General features: G+C 39.0%; 1 protein-coding gene across 13 annotated transcripts in view; it reads right to left on the bottom strand.

Annotated features, from left to right (window-relative positions):
* Window positions 1-203: 203 nt before the first annotated feature.
* Window positions 204-22,133, bottom strand: part of RNF182 (ring finger protein 182) — a 74,603-nt gene continuing 52,673 nt past the window's right edge. For 4 of the 13 annotated variants that reach the window (XM_083822828.1, XM_083822823.1, XM_083822833.1 and 1 more), the window contains exon 3: window positions 204-3,403. In XM_083822828.1, coding sequence (XP_083678954.1) covers window positions 2,430-3,167 — 738 coding nt within the window. In that variant the 5' untranslated portion in view covers window positions 3,168-3,403 and the 3' untranslated portion in view covers window positions 204-2,429. Of the gene's footprint in view, window positions 3,404-14,845; window positions 15,032-15,634; window positions 15,934-18,621; window positions 18,663-22,133 lie in introns of all 13 variants that reach the window. The other 9 variants (XM_083822835.1, XM_083822824.1, XM_083822826.1 and 6 more) reach the window with 7 other exon arrangements.

Below are 22,133 nucleotides of genomic sequence, written 5' to 3'. Positions count from 1 at the left end.
TTTATTTGTGCTGTGATATGTAACCAGTGCAATCCTGCCAAGATTAGGCTCTGTTTTAAAACAGAGTACAAAATAACTGATGATGGAGCTAAAATAATCATAATCAAATGGAATAAAAAAAAAAAAAGGGAAAGACAACAGGTAGCACTGCAGACACATTGTACAGAGGTAAAACAGATACATCACACATTTGCAAAACCTACTTCCTGTATTAGCCAGCCCTTTATTAGAGATATTATATTCAGACAAATTGAACAAACCCTAAAATACATAAAGCCCTAACACTACAAATACATCTTCTCCCAAAGTTATGAAGTACTAGTAAATCACATAGATTTCTCTTTCTTGCTTTTTTTTTGACATGATTGTTATTGGATATTTAAAATGTATGAGTTCATAGATGAGTCAAACCTTGCAGTATACCTGGATTGGAGATGACAGCTCTTCTAACCATATGTGCTTTACAACAAACATTAAAAACAATTACTTCGGAATAGTCATTTCTAGGAATTCTGAAAGTATTTTAGTTCTAATTGTTATCAAGTGATTACAGAAAAGTCTGAAACATTTCCTTTCATCATTCAGTACACAGCTCTGTAACTCCACACACTTGAAAACTATTATTTTGCTATATATTTTCTTCTTACATATGTGTCTATATATACATACACACACATATATATGCACTATTATAAACTCGAGTGTCAAGAAAAGCAGGACCTTCACATTTTCACATTTTCCCCATGATTTCAATAGGAATTAAACCGTAGACACCACCTGTACCATCTACAAAAATTGGACCAACTTGACTTCAAATCCCATTGATAGACACAACAACCACTTATAATCTCCTTTTCCTGTTGGCATTTCTCATTCTTACCAAAGTCAGTTTGCTCTAAGAATATGTTGTTAGGCCATACATTCAGTCTTCACGCAGCCAACCCGTCTCCCTCTTACATTGCCTTGAGATTACTAAATCGTGCGCCTGATCCAAAAGCTGTGCTTGCACTGATCAACTGCTTCTTCTCAGTTTTCACCCTGCTGTGCTCAGAAAAATGAGGTTGCAGCTGTGGTGTTGACTAGACCTAGTTATACACACAAGCATTAAACATTTCTTATTTTTACGCTCTTCCAGTAGTTGGAAAAAGTAGCCTAAACCATGCAACGTAAAAGCAAACCTTACAGGGCCTGATTGTATTTGTGGAATGGTAAATCATCAGTAATTCTTCTGAACTCAACTAGTCCAGTCAGGCTAATTGCCATACCTAGGGTGCTGTCAACTCACAAGGGTGACAGAGGGAGTTCAGGGTATTAAACATTATGGACAACGCACTAAACAGAATCCTCCCCAAAGTCACACTACCTCCTTACAGTGCCTATTCTGTGAGCTCAGAAAGCAAACAAAACAACAAAAACAAATAAAAAGCCACGTTAACCATTTCAGATTTTTTCTGAAATGTGTATTAGTCATTGTAGGTTCATTTCCTAATGATGAGGAATAAAGATCTATCGTGACAGCTGAAGTCACATAAGGGAAATTTTCCACATTAACTACCCAAAAGTAGTTGCGCATGAAATTGGTCAGACAATCTATCACAAGGACTAAAGGGTTGGAAATGTTGTGTGGTGGTGGAAATGCTGGGAGGGAGGGTAATCATTATGGAACACAGATGGAGAAGCCTGCAGATCTCTGAACCCTCAAAGAAAAACTAAGGTGTATTCACACTTAAAAAGCACCCCTAGAAGAGAGCAAATGTGTGGCTGGGTCCCTAAAAGTACTCTTTATCAGGAGTTTCTCAGATGAAGCTGCAACTACAGTACAAGTAAAGTGGGCTTCTGTTTGAGCATGGGGGGAAAAAAGGTTCCTCATATATCAGAACACAAAAAATCTTTGACCACTGGGCATCCCACAAATATTTTTGCTATAACAAGAACTGGAAAAAGAAACGATAAGTTCTTCTTCTTCTAGTATTAACTAACAAAGTGACTTCATTTGCTACCAGAAATGACAGATATTCCAGAGCATGAGATGCTTTGCATTAAGAGATGCTGTACTCTGAACTGGAAGGTGCCTGTTGTACTAATTTCTTCTAGGGCAGATCCTACAGCCTTAACTTACATGATCAAGCCAATACAAAGCAAAGAGCTACTCATCCGAATAGTGGCAGCAGCAGCAGGCACCAAATTTCCTTTATGCCTTTCTACAACCCAGACCATTAAAATCAGCATGTAAATTTTATGCCCAACACTTAGCTAAAACATAAAACAAACAAAAAACAATAAATAATCAAATAAAAAAGGACCATGTAAAAAGGGTCACTGCTTCCATTTAGTGGGATGGACAACAATAAGAATAGATAAGAATACAGAGACAGGCTAAATCAACAATGCTACACGTGGCAATGCATCTTATTTCACTGTATTTGTTATCAAGAAGACATGCAGTCTAGAAATTCATGGCAAACACACTGGCAAAAGCCATAAACCATGAGAATAACAAGGCTCGAAGGAACAAGGCTTACAAAGACAACCCCAAGGGTGACTTTCTTAGATACCAGTAAGTAAATCCCTAAAGGCAAGGAACTAAAGTACAGCAAACCTAGCAACCAAACTAGCACCCGAATTGAGGTCTGGAAGAGCAAAGATGTGCAGTTCCACACTGTCCAGTTGTGGGACACGGTTGCAACAGAGTCAAAACTTGTAGGCCTGTAAAATTCCACCACAGGCGTTGAGTTCAGAGTCTGGGGACTTTCTCTTTGTACTTCCATGATTGTTATAACCAGGCAATTAGAAGAAGTGTGAGAAGGGCTGACCAGAGATGCCAACCTTTTGGGAGTCAGCAACAGTTCTGTTGGGTTGTCTGGTAGGCACTTCTTCCCCTTTCCCCCGCAAGCTAGATTCAGAAGGATGTTATTGTCATCAGGAAGACTACTAACCTCATCGTCTGGCAGGCACGTTTCAAACCTGCAAAAAGGGCACACTATGACTCCTTGAGGAGAATCACCAAAGTCTATGATCTTGCAAAGGCATTTGGCACACACTCTGTGACAACACTCCAGCACTTTTGGTTTTCTCTGTCGCAGGTTGTAGCGGTTGTAGCAGATCTTGCACTCAAGCTCATCTGAGCTCTGGGTTTCCACAGACTCCTCTGGTAGTTGACTGGTCATTTCTTCTGGTGATTTGTAGATTTGTGGAAAGAGGAGTCAAGGGATAAAGATGTCACTCAGGCTTATTTTAGAACTTTTTCCTGATGGTCGTATCACCCATCTCAAACAGGAAAAGAGGAGATGAAGCTATCAAAAAGCATCAGTAGAAGTCATCCATTTTCAGCTTCTGCTAGGGATTTTGTACTGTATGTCCTCTCTTAGCCAGTCATCCATTTGAAAAAGACAACATGGAATTTCTGTGGGAATAAAAAAGGGAAAAAGCAGGTGAAACAAGGGAGTTATACTTTTTATAAGCTTAGCTTCCTTTGCTAAATATACCTCCCCAGTCATTTTTTTCCATGGCATATGAGACCTATGTGGCAGTCATGCTGATAAAACTTCTTTGTGAGTAACTTAGATTCCCTCAGCCTACGAAATTCTCAGCAGAAGATGCAATCTAATTACGGACCTGTGACTGCTTGTTTAAACCCTGGTTTCCTAAGGAAATGAGATCTAGCCTCTGGTGCTTTTTGTCTTTCTCAATAACTTTTGAACCTGCTGTCCAATTTCAAACAAATTGGATGAGGTGCAGCAGTAGTGAAGATAATTAAGTTTCTAAAAAAGTAGTGAACACTAGAAGTTGGGTAGAGGAGGGAGGAGAGGTTCAGAACAATCACTCTTCCTGGAGGGCAATGGTCAATCAGCACACAGCCAGCTTCTGCTCTGAACAGGCCATGTGCTGCCTGATGTTCAAGTAGAGAGCACAACACAGGAGGAAACTGGTGATATTCTGGAGCAATGAGGAGTTTTAGGGGGAGAAGGGGACACAGAAAAAGACTGGAGCTACTGTAAGGAAGTATATGGGGAGATATGTCAAATTTGTAAACGATCAGGCTTTACTAATTTTGCTGCTTGAGGAACAACTCCTTTTTCTGTCTATTCACATAGCTGCTAAACACAGAGCTGATCATAGATCATGAAAACGCTAGGGTGAAGACTAACGTGTCTCTCAAGGGCATTTTCCAGATGTACTGGCTTCCAAGAGTTTTATGGCTGTGACAGCTGTTTCACACCTCTGCTAAGGAGTGGCCTGTGGCATGCTTGCTCTGCTGCACTCCCATCCTGTGCAGTGTTTTTGCCACCAGACACATCAGCCTCCCGTAACAAATGTTTTGTCATATTATGTAACCACACATTTTCGTGACTTCAGGAAATAATCCGTGTATTAAAAACAAAACATTAACCAGGGCTACAGGGAGCTATAATTACCAGCATTCACACAATGGCAATGTCTGCCAGAGGATTAAACTTCTCCCAGATTCAAGCAGATGCTTCCTCACAAAGACAGGTGTGGCACTGCAATTTTGCAGGCTTTCAAGCTCTCTCCTTCACTGCCAGGGTACTCTTTGTAGCAAGAAACTTGCCCTGGTAATGGGTCAGCACTTGGGTCCAACTGCCTCTTGTATTACCAGTAAACTGCAGGCACATGCAATATGAAAGAAGTGTCTCTCTTTCAATAAACTTGTTTCTTGACTCTTGGTTTTAGTAAATGGTTGGTTCCTTCCAGTATAATTTATGACCTCCTTAGTAAATTTTTACTCACTCCTACAAGGCAAAAAGTTCCCTCTTTCAAGCCATATGCTCTTTTCATCAATGCATTTTACCTGCCAACCACAATGTATAGTAAAATTTCTTTCATGGGCTTTTTGTTTTTACTGTGCTTGGAGTATTTGCCATTCTGTCTCTTAATGCTCTGCACAATATTAGGTCTATTAGTGACTGAATTTTTAAAACTCACTTCCTGGATTTTAAAACAAAGATGTTAACACTACAGACAATGCACTGATGAGAAGAAAAAAAAAAAGGACAACATAGTGAAGAAAAAACATATTTCTGTAAGAATTTATAACAGACATTGCCCCCATCCCATTCATTAAAAAAAAATCTGCCTCTTCCACCTTATTTTAGTGTTTTTAGTTTTCATCTCTACCTCACCATTGTTTTTATTATTCATACTGTGGCTATATTTGTAGTGTGCTCCACAAATTAGGCAATGCAAACATAAGAAGGTTGATCCATAACTTTCAGAGTGTAAATATCTTCTACAAGACAAAAAGTACGTCTCCTACTGTTCTTATAACCTACCCTTTATCCTTCGTTACACTACAGGATTCCTTCTTCATTCCACTACCCTTTTTATTTCATTCCAAATATCATCTTTTAGATAACTTTTCGGCATATATAAATGTCATCAGATACTAACATACCAAAGGATGAAAAAAAAAAACAACAAACCACCACAAAACAGACCTAAGAAAATGAAATGCCAACCCACATGAAGGCAAGGTACTGCTGAAAAGTTAAGAAAAAAGCCAACAAACAAAGCTATAGTTTTGAACTTTCACATCACGAGTATCATTAATTTTCTGTGCCTGAGGTGAACTCAGATCAGTAACATAGAATCATTTAGATTGGACAAGTCCCTTAAGATCAACTCCAACCATCAACCTGACCCATTGTGTCCCACTAATACACCATATCCCTAATTGCCATGTTCACACATTTCTTAAATACCTCCAGGGATGGCAACTCCACCACCTCCCTGAGCAGCCTATTCCAGGGCCTAACCGCCCTTTCAGTGAAGAAATTCTTCCTCATATCCAAAGCAAGCCTCACCTGACACAACTTGAGGCCCTTGCCTTGCCCCTTATCGCTTGGCATCTGAGGAAAGGGACCAACACCCTCCTTGCTGCAACCTCCTTTCAGGCAGCTGTAGAGAGCAATAAGGTCTCCCCTCAGCTTCCTCTTCTCCAGAATAAACTGTCCCAGTTCCCTCAGCCGCTCCTCCTATATGTTGCTTTCTAGTCCCTTCACCATCTTCTTGCTACTTTCTGAACACATTCCAGTACCTCAGTATCTTTCTTGCAGTGAGGGGCCCAAAACCAAACACAGCATTTGAGGTGCGGCCTCACCAGAGCCAAGTACAGAGGGACGATCACCTCCCTAGTCCTGATGGCCATACTATCAGCTGGCTGTCGACCAGTAACCCCTGGTCCTTTTCTTCCAGGCAACTTTTTCAGCCACTCTTCCTCATGTCTATATAGCTGCATGGGGTTGTTATGACCCAAGTGCAGCACCTGGCATTTAGCCTTGTTGAATGCCGTGCAACTAGATGTGGCCCATTGGTCCAGCCTATCCAGATCCCTCTGCAGGGCCTTCCTACCCAACTTGCTGTCCTCTGCAGACTTACTGAGGCTGCCTTCGATCCCTTCACCAAGATCATTAATAAAAATGTTAAACAAAACTGGCCCCAGTACTGAGCCCTGGGGGACACCACCTGTGACCAGCCTCCAACTGGATTCAACTCCATTCACCACGGCCCTTTGGGCCCCATGATCCAGCCTGGTTTTCACCCAACAAACAGCACATCAGCCCAAGCCATGAGCAGCCAGTTTCTCCAGGAGATGGCTGTGGGAAACAGCATCAAATGTTTTGCTCAAGTCCAAGTAAACAACATCCACAGCCTCTCTCTTGTCCACTAAGTGGATTATCTTATCACAGACGGAAATCAGGCTAGTCAAGCAGAACCTGCCTTTCATAAACCCATGCTGACTGGGTTATCTGATCACCTGGCTGTCCTGTACGTGCCTTGTGATGGCACTCAGGATTATCTGCCCCATGAGCTTCCCTGGCACTGAGGTCAGACTGACAGGCCTGTAATTCCCTGGATCCTCCTTCCTGCCCTTCCTGTAGACTGGCACCACATTGCCAAATTTAGCATTAATAGAAAGAGTAACGACTCTGTTCCAAGTCCCAAATAGCAAATTAGGATCATTTCCTTCATTTCCAGACAACAACGATCCTCGTATTGTAGTTTCATTCACAAGCTATTCTATGAATTATTTTCAAACTTTTTACTGTATGTACTGTACAATAGAGACACTTTCATCACACTTCTCTCTTCACAGCCTCTTCAAAACGTATTGACACATTAAAACATCATTGATCGTTTGCCTTTTTCTTTGATTTAGATGTTGCATTTTTCCTTATGTGTTCTAGTGTGATTTGCACTGACTACTACTTTGCATTTATACATCCTTTCCTTTGAAAACAAAAATTTGTCCACTAATTCCTATTAATATTCAGACTTCTTTTCTTTTTACCCTCTCAGATCTGTTATGTTTAGATGCTGCTTCCGTCTTATTCTCTTACCTGATTTCTTAGGCAATTTTCTATTTTTTTTCCTCAATACCTACTTTCCCACTCATTTTTTCTATGTTGAAGACTGACACTTTTTTGAGCTTAATATGCCACATACCCTAAAAAGCTCTCCAACCAAAGACATGGAAAAATATTAGAAAACTGAAAAAATTAAATGAAATTTGACTTCAAATTGACCCAATTTCTTGAGAAAATTAGAAATTTCTTGAGAAATATGGCCAACTATTATTCCTTCAAGCAACTTCTATTCTGTTGTCTAAGATTTTCTGCCTTGTCTTTTAGATGTATCCCAGGTGAATATTTACTAGAAACTGGCAGAATAAGGAATTAAAATAGGGAACAGATCAACTGGTGCTCCTCTGAATTCCAGTTCCCCACCAAAAAGGTAGCAATTCACATACATCTGCTTGTTGCGTGTATTGAAAGCAAGAGAAGCTGCAGTAGTATGCAGAAAAAGGGAGCGTGTTTGTGTTTTGTCTTCCCCTTCTCTTTAAGACACTTTTTTATTATTATGATTATTCCATGATTCAATGTTCTGGTATCCTTAATTCACGTTATGTGGTCTGTATGAGCAGCTTTTTCCCTTTTTTGACTGCGGTATCAGGCCGACAGTTGCTTGTGTAGCTAAACATGTCTTGTAGATGATCACTCTTTCATTTTACATATGAATTCATTGCTATACGAAAGCCTAGATACCTTTTGCTATTCTGTCTTCCACAGAACATTTCTGATGGGATCAACACAGTCCAATTGCAGAACCTTTCATTCCTGTGGCTATTATGAACAGCAGCTTTCAGAGCAAAATATAAAAAAAGCTAGATGTGTTCAATGATAACAGCATCCATTGCACTTTACCCAAGAACAAGCAGATCTATTATTCTGTGACAAGCACTTGTCTTTTGTAAGAGTTCTGTCTTGGTATGGATTGCAGCAATGAATCCATCATTCCTGTTCACTTTAGTCCTGGTGCTACTCCAACTCCCTCTCTTCTCCATGCCACCTGGCCTGTACCTTGAAGTCTGATCTACTTGACCTTTTTACTAAAAAGGGAGAAAAGCTGAAGACAGAGAGGCAAGCCAACCAGATGGCAGAAGAATGACAGCAGCCTCTGCAGAGATCCAGCAGCCTGCTGGAGGGCTGTCCCAGAAGCAGGGGGAGTATCACCCCCTTAGAGCAAGAGAAGGCCACCCACAGAACCAGACTGAATAAAAACAGCACGTTTTTGTGTGCCACCCCAGACATGGCCAGACAGAGCGCAATGGACTACACCAGCCTGAACGAGCCGTTGTCCATCCGTCAGTTTGCTACTAATCATGGCTTGGAAGCAGGCTGCAGGGTTTCATTCCAGGTGTGGAGTGAGGTGAATGGGCTGTGCAGTGTGTTACAGCTGCTCTTTGCACTTGTCTATCAAACATTCTGCAGGCAAAATGTGCTTACGAAGGGCCAGAAACAATTAGTTGTAGATGAAACTCTCAATATCAAAGCTCAGTCATGCTGGCCTGGCAAAGAAAATGGGAAATTCGTGCTTCCCTTCTCTAATGAAAGATCATCCTTGCCCAGTTTATCAAGCCAACCTTTTATCCTTTATCTCTAACACTTCTTTTCTGTTAATGTAATCATAGGTTATATGTGAAATATTCGCAAATTAACACAAGGTCAAAGATTAACTTGCATATGATATCATCATCCATAGAGCTACCCAAAGTGATATTCTGAAAGGTTTTCAAAGTGTTTCTTCTAAATGCAAGCCAAGTGTATTTAGGGAACAGGAGAAGGAAAAAAGTACAGAGAGAGAAATAAATACATAGAGACTTACTTTCCAAGAAAAAGAAGTCCTTGCAAAGGTTCACTTGCAAGGAAATGTCTATTCTCCTCCACACAGGGAAAAACTGGTGGAAGGGAGGGAAACAAAATTAGTAGTAAAGCAGGAATACAGCTGGGTGACCTTTCAGTCTGATTCTGCTAAAAGAGAGGAAGTAGTCCAACTTCTCTGGTTTGGATGGAAATACCCATATGCTAAGATTTCTGTTTAGAGAAATATATTGGGTAAATCCCATTTACTAAAATTACTTCTGCTAAGTAATCCAGAGTTATCTTTACAGATCTGTTATTTTCTAGCCTCTTTCAATATTATGTGCTAAACACTCTGAAGTGCTATCTCTTCCAGCAACCACATATTCACAAATGTTAGAAATTCGCTTGGAAAGAAAATACAGCAAAGCAGCTAAAGAGAGAAACTGTGCTTTGAAAGAAGGGTTTTAGAAACATATCAAAATACTTTCCTTCAGAAAACTCAAAGAAGCTCTTTGATCACTTCTGGCTTCCCCAAACAAACTGCAATCTCTTCTCCAGCATAGACCAGGAAACAACCATCTCCAGTGGACCACTGCACTCACATTCAAACAGCTTTGCAGCATTCTGACTCAGCAGGAAATGACCATTGCACTAGATTTTTCCAGCTTGTGCTAAGCACAATGCAAAAAAAATCCCAAACAAACCAAAACAAAAAACCCAAACTGCTTTACTAATCTCACACTTGAATAGAGTACATTCAAAGTGCCAGCAGCTATCGCATGTCCAACCTGTTTCATGCCACATTTCTACTAACATTGGATGGGTTTTAACAATGGGCATTTCCCTGTCAGCGCTCATCAACGTGTGACTTTACACAAAAGCTACAGAATGTGGCATACTGAGCCACGTTTAGTTTATGGTCAGCTGTATAAACTGTTAGGAAAAATGTCTTTTCATGAAAGCAGTTTTTAATGGGATAGGCAATGAAGTAATTTCTCAGAGAAACCCCCAAAATACACAGAAGAGAGATTCTGCAATACACACAACAAATATTTCTATATTATTGACTGCTTCGCAAGTAACTAATATCAAATACAACTATTTTTATAAGAAGTTTTTGTTAAAACTTTTAGAGTCTTTGCCTGATCTCTTTTAATCCTCTACCATACTATAATATGAAAAAAATACCAAATCTGGGAGATCAGAGCTTTTCACGTTCAAAGCAGAGTTAATGGGGCTCTGATCATTTAGCATAAGAAGTCATGGAATATAAATGCATCATCTAAAATAGTAATAATAAAAATAAACAGTTAACGTGTTTGAGTTTTTTCTTCCTGCACCCCCACCAATCTGGAAAGTAAGCAGAGATATATTTTCAGCTAACACAGGGTTCACTCTGTTCTATATTGTGGTACTGGCTCTTAGAGTACCTTCTACAGCCTTTGCATGTACACATTCAATATCACCAGACTCCATTTCCTCTTAGCAATATCATTTGCAATACTTTTTTGTTATTCCAATAACTTGCATTATGGGTCAGGTAGTAGTGGAAAATGGTATGAATAAATGGCGAATGCCTTATTGAAACCACACTATTCCTGAATGACTTTCATTCTAGCTGGAGGCTGCTACAGTACCGATATGAATCTTAAAACTGACTATGATGTAGAAAAGAAATGCTTTATTAGTTAGGCTTGTAGACACAAGCAAAACCTCTTCCAATAATTCTTGGGATGTTTTTTTTCTCATATATAATTCATGAGCAATTTATATAGCAATATGCTGAATGACTACTTAATGTGACATACGGCTGTGGGTTGCTTTGTGGCCTCTTTAAGAATAAAACCACTAAAGGACAAAGGATCTGCTCTTTTAATAGCTGTCCATTTAAACAGACTTAATTATACTAAATGAAAAAGTAGAAAGAAAAGGCTTGAAATTTGTATCTAAAATTGTAACAAGTTTAATTCTAGAAATATGCTTGTTGAACAGGATTACTTTTTTAACATGTCTTAATTGATTCACAACTGCTTACTTGGGCTGGTCTAGCATTTTCTCTTGTACTGTTTTCTTACTGACAATTGCTTTTCCTTTATGACTCTGAAGCCAAGAAGTGATCCATTCCGATACGAAAATATTTCATGTCGCAACTCATTACCTTAAGATCATTAATTTAGAGAAAGGTTAGACATTCTCTACTTTGGTAGCAGGGGTGTTTTGGGGCAGTTTTCTCAAATAAGATGGAGTTCCAATTTTTTGTTTCAGTTTTTGTGTGTCCTTTAAAAGCTCTTCTGAGAATTGAAGAGCCTGTAGGACATAGATTGTAGAATATGACTTGAAAAGATACAAAATGATAAAGTAAAAAGCTTCCCTGTATTTCCCTGTATTTCTTATTATAAGCATATTTAAATATCTGACCTCCACATGTGTCTACGATTTATCTTTAAATTAGACATTATTAATAGACATTGCGATTTTATATTAGATTACAGAATATCTGGAAGTTTACCTCCTTGTTTTGCTTGCTATTGTATGTTTGAATGTAAGCAATTAAAAGAAGTCCAGAAGTACAAACGAATAACTTAAAAAAAAAAATACGGTTGCACTAGAAGATATTGAGTGACATACAAAATCCCTCAAATATGATTGAACTGGTTTTCTTCTCTTAGGGCATATTTTCTATGTTATATACTTTGGTAGCAACCAGGTGAGACAAAATCACAGAAAATTAATCTTGATTACATCATTCCATGAGAAATTCCTCTTCACACAGGGGAACCATTTTAATGCATTATATTAAGTTCCAATTAACCTTCAAAATAAGATTTAAATAGGAAATGTTACATTAGCTTTGTCTTAACGGAACTAAAAATAATCCCAGAATAGAACAAATCTGTACTTTTTTCTTCTTCTGTTGCCATTAAGAGCAATCTGCGCAACATTTAAGGATGTTTAAGTTGGTTCATTCTGTTTCAGACATTTTTGAGGATATGACTATATAAAAAGACTTTATTATTCTATTTTATCTAGATAGGCTATTATAAACAGAAAATAAAAAGGGTGGGGGATTATACAGGACAGTACTGACACTGAAGGTTACGTGTCAGTTAAATATAATTAGTAACAAGTTTTTCTGCTTCAATTAGTTACTTCAATTAGTTTGAAAAACACAGGTCAAAATAATCCATATTCAACTGAGATTTACACTTATAAACAATTTTTCCAGGCCTAGTTCTCCACCAGCATTATAGATTGTTCCAATAGTTTGAAAAGAAAAGGGATGGGTCTCAGGAAACAATAATTTAACCTGGATATAGTGAATTGTTATTTTAGTATTTAATTTAGTTCACTTAAGGCACATATCTAAAAATAGGTATGGCTGGGATTAAAATTATTCTGGCAATATAGCAATAGTTGGCATGTCAAACAACGGCATATATTCTGTTTTCACTCAACAGCATTATGTAAGATTAGAATTGCAATGATATAACTAAGAAAAAATGTTTAAGAATACTATTTATATATTTTTTAAAAGAGCGAACACACAAAAATCCAGACATTATGAAAAAATACAGTATTAGTAGAGCTTTACCACTTGTCAACAAGATAAATTGTATGTCTTCATCTGCGTTCATGGAAACTGAATGATCCCAACATACAAGTGTCAATTGGGAACATTAGCTTTGACTATAACGTGTGTATCCCTCTTACTGAATATCTGCAGTAAAAGGGCCATTTGGCCTGATTTATGTACAAGGAAAACGATATTACAAATGTAATAAACTCCTTTTAACTGCCTATTTTTTCCAAGTACTTGATATTATTACCCTTTACCAAGCAGCCTTATTTTCAGCTAATTTTAAAAAACATTTTTCTTTGGTAATGAAAGTTCCCTGAAACAATAAAAAAGAAAAATTTCTTGTTATATTTTTATACTAACAGTAAGCAAATTACCATCTATGACCCGTATGGTCATAAGAAAATTATCTTTTTTTTTTTTCTCCTTTTTTTTTTTTAAAATCTGAGTGCTTCTGCTGAAAATGAAGAAGTATTACAGGAACTCCACTTCTGTCTAGCAGTGATTCACAGTTGCATGGTTACTGCATGTAAAGAAACTAGAAAAATACTCAGAAAAGTTACTGCATGCACGCCTGTAATTTTAGACACTGGTATATGAAAAAATAAAGAACCAACATATTTAAAAAACACAGATGAAAGGAGTTGAATTGATTTGTGTCAAATGATAGACACAGCTTTTATTTTATGCCACTGAGGGATATAGGAATCCTCTTAAGCAAACAACAGCAGCTTAGACTGTGCATCCCTCTCACGTGTTTCTGATCGGAATATACTGCCACAAAGGCAGCTAATCCAATCAAATCTAAATCTGATCAATTTGAATCTGCAAAGCAGTTGGAAAAAGTGTTTCAGCAAGAGTTGCCTAATTCTATTTTAGGACAAGGACAACCTGGGCTTTCCTAATTTTCCATCATCCAACAGAATTAGACTGGTCAATTTTCACTAAGTGAGTGGAGGGTATGAAATTGTCATTGCTTTGAGTAGAGCTCTATGGCATTTTGATCTTATTTGTAACTATATAACAGTTGAAATGTTGAACTAAATCAAAATGTTTGAATGGTGCCTACTGAGTAAATTTAAAGTGTAAAAATACAGAAAAGGAAAACATTGCTTCAGGAATTTTGGATGTAATCAAATCACACTCAGAAACATGGCTTGTCTGTTGAGCTAATTAGAAAGGAAATAAATAATAAAAGGGAATTATAAAGGTTTAAAAAACAAAAATAAAAAAGTCCATTGAGATTTACTACACTCAGCTATTTACCTGGTTTAGTGTGAATTAATGGCTGAGACCAGATCTTGGTGTTTTCTCAACTGCACATGATGAACGGAAATTTTAGTGCAAGTTCAAACTAGAAAATAGACCACAAATTCTGGATTTCCCTTAACATAATAAAAATCCCAGCAACAAAGCAGCTTTTTAGTCAGTATTCCCGAGGTTATCAGTTTTTCTAGTACTGTACCACAACTGAGCAGCTTGGCTGAGGCTTATGGAATAAAGCAGGAAATTAAAAACATTTCTTGCCTTCTACTAACTAAGAAAAAATATTTTTATAGAACAGAAACATTACCAAGAACATTTTTAAATACCAATTGCTTTAAATGACAACCTTTTTTTAAAATAATTGTATTAACGAAGCTCTTCTGCTCTCCTTTTACATAAGCAACTTGACCATTCAAGAGACTCCTATTTACTACATAGTCTCTTTTCCAAGAAAGGATACTAGAAGGATGAGTTAGTGACCTTATTTGCTAGATGTTACAGGATAACACATATTTCAATATGCCTTCATTTCCAGTGTGCTGAATTCATATAATTTGCAAGAAAGTGATGATTTAGAAAAAAAGAATACTGAAGCATAGTATCTATTTAGCAGGTGAGAAGCATTGGTTTTCATTTATGCTATTACTTTTCCACTGAAAGCTCCATATTTGAAGCACCAATATAGCATATTGCTGTTTGATAGCCTACTAGACCATGGCTGATAAGGTTATGAGTATTGCACTAATAATCAGTTCAAGAGGCAGCATAGCATCCACTGTGACACTATGACTTTCTCACATCTCTGCAAACATGGACCACAATTTATAGCAAGTTCAAGTACCTTTATCCTTGGGCTTGGCTTCTTGGCAGAAGGAGCTCAGCGAAATTGAGTAAGATCCAGTTCTGCTGTCTTCTCCAGAGTCAAATAATTATTACCTGAGGACATCTGAGCTTATATTTGTCCTTTACTTCTGTGCTTGTTATCTGTCCTTCTCTGCTTCTGGAGGGCACCCTCAGAAAGCACACCCTAAAGGACATTTCCCATTAATTGTGGTGGGCATATTTTGCAACAGCAGGTATATCTATGCTTCAAACTGCAGCGCGGTGTAGATATAACTGAGCCAGATCTGGTACTGGAAGTAACCTAGCTGTAACAACACACTGTCCTGCATGAGCTAAGTTAACTTGGTCCTTAGGAGATTCAGAATAACTCGGTGTGTTGGTGTGCTTCCCACACTCCCCACCCACCTTCAGTCTGGCCACTACCTGGCACAAACACTGGCTGTTGTACCCAAGGCCTTGCTGATGCAGAGACTGACTACAACATCAGCTTAAACTGGGTGCTGGCGAAACTGACAGACATCTTGCTTAGTAACTGAGGGCCAACAGAGCATGCACCAAAACCCAGTATGACTATCAGTCCATCATCATACCCCATAAATAGTGAGCAGGCCAAGAGCCCTTTGAGCTCTTCTGCATGGCAGCTGGCTGCACAATAGGATCTCCCCTTGAGCAGGGACGCCTCTCAAGGTCATGTCTGCTGCAGAGATCCCTTACTCCTCATGAGAGATTCCTTGCCACAACAGATCCTTGGTAAGTGATTGATATGGAGACTTTCATCTGCACTTACTCAAAACTTTATACTAACGTTGCTGTTCATATCATGTCTGGTGGTGTTCCTCCATTCAGATGCCAGATTTCTAAGTTTTGTCATGCTAATTAACGTCTTGCGTATTTGAAGAAACAAGGCTTGCAGTAGAAGGTTTGAGAAACTTTAACTGCTGCGATTTTTCCCAGACAAGATGCCGATTTCTGCAGGCCATTACAGAACACTGCTATATGGATGGATCACAAGACAAAAGGTGGATTGAGGGAGAAGCAGCTGCTCAGAGAGGGAACGTTAAGTGGATTCATCAGACCAAATGATTGCTGCAAAAAAACAATCACATGTCACACAGCAATGACCACAGCTTTATATGCCAGATCAGGACAAATGACTAAACTGATCTGTTGTAGTTATGGCTTTACAGGAGTAACTTTTCTTTGACAGGGTTATCTCTAAACAAGTTATCCAGTCTCCAGATTAGTTGAAAATGCCAAGTTATGTGTTTAAACAACAAAAAGTTCTACATACACATCTAAGATTGACTGCTGAGGAGAAAGCTGCTTTCTTGTTCTAAATGCAGTGCACGTATTCTGATATTTGAGTTATCTGCATGCAATTATATTTTTTTATATATGCACATTATGAAGTCTTGCAAACATCTGTGCTTTAAAGTATCTAAATCCGGCCAGGAAACATCTTCAGTAAAGAAATGTGATGTCATTTAGTAATTCATAAAAACTGGGGAATGCTGCTCCCTACCCAAAAAGATAAACCTGTTTTAATACACTGGGACACGCAGAAGGGAACAGACAAGATCTCACTGATGGTGTTTATGAATACACAAATTGTGGCAGCCTCACTGGCAGGATATCGAGTCTGAAGGACTTACTTCATTCACTTAATGTTCGATCAGTATTTGATGCACTCACACAGAACTGGTATCATGTCCAAATGAAACACTGGTCTCACTTGTCTCATATTCTGTGAATATACCAGGTGGAACCACTGTAGCACTACACCATTGGCTTTTGAAAGATCCTACTCATCAGCGGTAGCAATCCATAACCATTTCACCTCGTAAGCTTTTGGCTCATTTAAAAAAAGGAAACTAAGTATTATGCTTTACAACTGTCTTTAAAGATTGGACGACATCTTACAATGACACCTTAATAAGAACATCATTAAGCACTGAATTTAAATGGAACAAAAAAGGCCCTTCAAAGTAAATGTCCACTATTTTTTCTAACCACTCTACAGTAATTCTTACCCTTGCTTATACCTGTGCAAAGCCGTGGAACTCATTTCTATTGAGTAACTGATGCTGCATGTGTGCAACACCGAACAAAATACAATTTGCAAGATTGCTATCTCAGATTCTTGGGATCATAACAGAAGGGAGCCTTGAATCAAGATAAAACAGACAGCAGTGGTATGATAAATCTGAAAGAGGTTTATGTATAGAGTGGACAGAGGGAGGTAAGTGCAAGTAAAGAACATCTACAGAAATAAATTTCTAAATCAGCATGCTAAGGAGCAGAAGCCCATACAGTGAAAGAAGGCTTGAATGTAATAAAAGCAAGTTTGAGTTGATACACAAGATGAATTTATGGGGAGTTTTAAAGATTCAGGATTACATGGTTTAGGAAGATGGCCAGACAAGATAGAAGGGTTTTAGGTATGTGGAAGGGGAGCAATAAAAGTGTCAAGCCAGCTGGTAAAGAGTAGGTTACAGGTTCTGTGCTACAAGTTACAGGAGTCAAAGTAAAAAAATATTAAGCCATAGGCAGAGGTGGGAGATGAGGAAAATTTTGTGTGTTATACAAAAATTGGTAACAGGAAAATCTGGTACTGAACAACGTAAAAATAAATAGAGAAATCACATGGCTTATGTTGCCTACCATGCGGATGAGAATGAACATGATAAATAGCAACATAATGATAAAGCAGGAGAGGACATAGGAACAAAACCTAGAATTCATTTTGAAACTGGAAATACCAGTTGAAAAAAAAAAAAGATACAGTGAAATGTTAGAAAACTAGCCAAAGTAAAATGCAGAATAAAGCTGTTTAGATTTCGTTGTATAACCAAATTCTCTCACCACCAAACCAAGCTCAATGACACAAAATAGTAGGTATAAAAAACAAAACAAAACAAAATAAAAAGCAGGAAAGACTAGGGGTGTAAGGGGAGTGATGCAGGGAAGAGACACATTCACAGCACTTACTCCCTGAGTTGTCAGGCCAACATGACAAATGGCTTGGTTCTCTTAACAGGAAATTCTATTAAGGGTGAGGAGTGGGCAAGGAGTGGATGATGGGATTCACAGCAAGACTTTTAGTGCTTGTAAAGAAACAGTATTTACTCAAACATCCAAACTAACAAGCACAACACCTGGGCTGCAGTGGAGCTGACAGACACGCATGATTCCGAATAACACGGGTCTATTACAGCATTACAGCAGAGACCAACAGTGGAGATAATTTGTGGCTCCAGCCTCAGAGTCAGCCCAGTACAATGAACAACAAGATGAGATGAAGCCTGCAAAGTGAGGAGTTCAATCTGGGCACCATATGAATATATATATATATATATATACACACATATAAAATATATATCATATATAATATTTTAAAGAGGCTACATAATCCTCATTGTTTATGACTGATCCCATCACAGGAGGCAATGACTGAGATAGCGTTTCAGTCCCAGCTCCCTGAACTTCAGAGGTTTACAGCTTTCTGATCAAAAAGACCCATTGAATGGAATTTTTTCAAGTCTTGAGATTATTTAACAGATGGTTAACACAACCCCTTTTGGGAAAATGAAACTGTAACTTTCATGCTCTGAAGATGCTTCAGGATTTTTCTTATACCTGCTTGACTCAAAAACATTTTTAAAAAAGAAAAACAAAAACTATAAGTGTTTCCAGTGAGGACACAAGTATTTGGAACAAAAGCAAAATCCCAAACGTGAGATTTAAGAAAGGACCATAAAGCTTTACTGATCTTACCTCCTGTGCTGTGGAGTCTGTGGAACACACTCCACTAATTCCTGCAGTTAAATCACAAAATGACAGAACAGTTTATATTGGAAGGAACCTCAGGAGGATATGTTGTCCAAACATAAAAAGTCTAGAAAACAATATTGCAATGCTGTGTAACAGTTGCACGAAGATGTATGTAACTAGGTAGTCTGCCCAACATTCAGCGTGAAGACGCATTCCTTGCAATGACATGGTGGACGAGGTATGCCAGCTATCCAGTCCTCATCCTATCTCCCAGTTTCTTTTCGATTGGCAACCTGCCAATCGCTGCTCTGGATGAGCATTTTGTCCTCTTTAGGCACCAACAGTGAGCAGCCTCTTTGCGGGGTCCCACCTCTGTGAGTCATCAGGATTTACTCACTGACTTTTGTCTCCTGATATGGGTGTCTGGAAAAACTGCACCTATGCAGATGTGTGCTGTGATCTTGATGATCTGCTAATCTGGGTGCCATCATCAGCTGTTCTTACAACTCCTGCTGTTCCTCCTGGTGCTTCCACGTCCCATTCATACCAATCAAGGTTCTCATTGCAATTCTCTACGGAAGTAGAGACAGTTCTCAAGGTGTATTTGCTCAGGGCCTTATCCATTTCAGTTTTGAATGTCTCCCGTGATAAGGTCCATAATCTATCCACAGCCCCGCTAGGCACACATTCCAAAGCCTGACTCACTGAAAAGAACCTGCTCATATCCCCACTAGCTCTTTCACTGATTCTGGGGGCAGATAAAAGGCAGCTCTCATGCCCACACAGCTACCTTTCACACAAAGGAAACAAGATGATGAGGAAGGTCTTAAAAGCCACACAAGGCTGTAAGACAGCAGGAAGTTGAATAGAGTATATGAGAAGTTTGACAGGTATTGACATCTGCCCCCTGTGGCCAGTACAGGTCACTTTGTGCTGTTCTGGAGAAACAAAGCTATCAGAAACAAAGCTATCTTAATTCACCCTCATCTTCAATAATCCCTAATTAAGAGCACACCAGCTTGGAAGTGTCTGCTACTGCTCCTAGATTTATTAAATACACCCCAAGTCCATCTGGCAGATGACATTTTCCCCTTTAACTATATGGAATTGCCAGCTGGGTCACTGCCACACTCAGGGATGATTAGACTCCAAGTTATCCATCTCCTTTCTACCTCTAAAATGAGGCTGGCCATTAAGGGAGTGCCCTCAGCTTTAGCAAAGATAGAGTTTTTGTATGCCTGTCTTTATCCATGGGCCTTTATTCATCACACATTCATGGTACTGTGAAAGAACATTACAAGATGCACACAAACAAGACTGAGCATTGATTATTTTTATTTGGATCATGCATGAACTGCACTATCAAATAAAGGTGTTTGTGTGTGTGTGCATGCATGTGTTTTACATGAATTCTCATATTTTCAGATATTTTTCTTTGTAGTATAGGACTTCTTTAATGATTCTGATTTTCAAAAGCAGATCTAACATACAATGCATTTACAGGTAGGGTTACAAATGAGGAAACATGTTACCTCCTACACTCTACACTTGTTTCTGATTACCTTACTGTATACTGGGGAAAACAGATATACAATACTCCAGGATAAAAACTGAGATTGTTATTTTCTCATTGAAAATGAGTACTACCATCTCCTCATAAAAGAAATCACACCAGGTAGAATACTGTTGCTAATGCCCGCTGTTCAACTGGCATAAAACACAGCATTTCTGAAAATGCCAAAGTAACTTAATATATTTCTTTAAATGTTACCTTGATAAGCTAATGTTTTCATTTGCAAGTAGCATATAAAATTCTCTAGCTAAATGTTATTGTATCTGACATTTCATGAAAAGTATTTGGTCACAGTTGTGTACTACAATCAGTTCTCTGAAGGGATATTGAGGGAGACATGCACACAAATATAGAAACCCATCCCCTACCCAAACCCACTTCAGCCAGAGGACATGAGATGTCTCTATTTAAACGCTGATTCAAGACTGAAGAAAATAAAGATTTAACAGAATTATCAGGGAGTTACTTAAGTAACATAGAAGCTGAGTGTTAACAGTTTAAAGCTGGGATGCAATGTTGTTATCACAGTGCCTTGTGTTAACTATGATGATTGCTCTTTCCGGCCTGCCAGAGTGATGAACAATAATGATTGCACAACTCAAGATAACCACCATTTAGCTAATTCACTCAGTCTAGGTGGGGGAGATCAATGATGCCTCTCTGCTCCTCTCTTCCTTAACAACTGCCCTTATAGGCTCAAAAGGTAACTAAGAGAAACTCTAAAAGTGGTACAACCGGTGCATATATCTGCCTAGCGTGCCCCAGAGCCTAAAGGCCAGCTGCAGTAGCGCAATGGCCACAGCTTTCATCCCCAGTCTTCCCAGTGCATGCGGTGCTGCAGAGCAGTGCTATGCCACTGCAGCTCCCAGCTCCAGACCTCTGGCTCTCCACAGACCATCTCCAGCATGACAGTGGAAGTGCCCTTCTTTGCTACTGTGAAAGAAAAACTGGACAAAAACGGACAGCTTTGTGGACATCTGGAGCTGCAGGCAGGAAGGGAGCTCTGTCAGTGTCCTTGCTGGAACCACAGGGCTCAGCCGAACAGGCCTCAGGCCTTTGCCCATTTCCTACCAAGACAATTCCCTGTGGCTCGCCCGTTATAGCTTTACCCATTGCTGAAGGCACGCTGCTTGCTGTCTGCTGCCTGGCATGCTGAATTTCTTTTGCAGAGGGCTGAATACCCATTCACGTGTCTGACTGGAGCCTTTCTTTTGCTGGAGATAGGCTGCTGGGTTTGCGTGGGGCAGCTGCTCAGTATTTGCGCTCCAGAGTGGCCTTGTGTGGACAAATGACGCCATTTCTGGAGCAGGTTTTGCAGGAACTGTGCCACTGCTTAGTGCTATGAATGCTGATGAAATTGCTTTCCTAAGACATGTTTCTCCCCTCAGAACAATATGATCTTGCAGTCTATGGATTCACTTTGAATTTTTCAACAGGCTTTCAGGCTTTGTCTATTATCTGAGAGCTCCACACTCCTTCAATGTATTCTCTACAAAATTTGTTATAATCATTGCAGTGTGTAGTGGTTGTCCAAAGTTAGAGGTTTTAACAGGCATACTGCCAGAACAGAAATTCATTCTCATCCACACAGCAGTCCAGAAATCCCTCTCCCCCTCTCCTCATCCATATTTTTCCCCCATAGACCCATTTCTTCCATCTTTCCTACAGAGAAAAAACCAAAAACACAAAAACAAGAACAAAATGCACAAAAAAAGAGAATACCGTTCCAATCAATTTCAACTAAAAAGTGACGCCAAATAACGTTAATCTTCTTTGCAACTTCTGACATATTCTACCTGCTGTACTTCTGTCTGTTTAGACCCTGAATTCTGTACAGCAAGGGCTATATGCACACACTCGAATTTTTAATTTTATGCCTGTACAGACATCAAAGCAAGGGTTCATTGAAGCTCTCTCTCACCCCAATTCTCCAAACTTTCCC

Source organism: Anser anser (genome assembly GCF_964211835.1).
Source record: "Anser anser genome assembly, chromosome: 2".
Classification (NCBI taxonomy): Eukaryota; Metazoa; Chordata; class Aves; order Anseriformes; family Anatidae; genus Anser; species Anser anser.
Note: the sequence above shows the minus strand (reverse complement) of the source record. Positions and strands in the feature narration are given on the sequence as shown.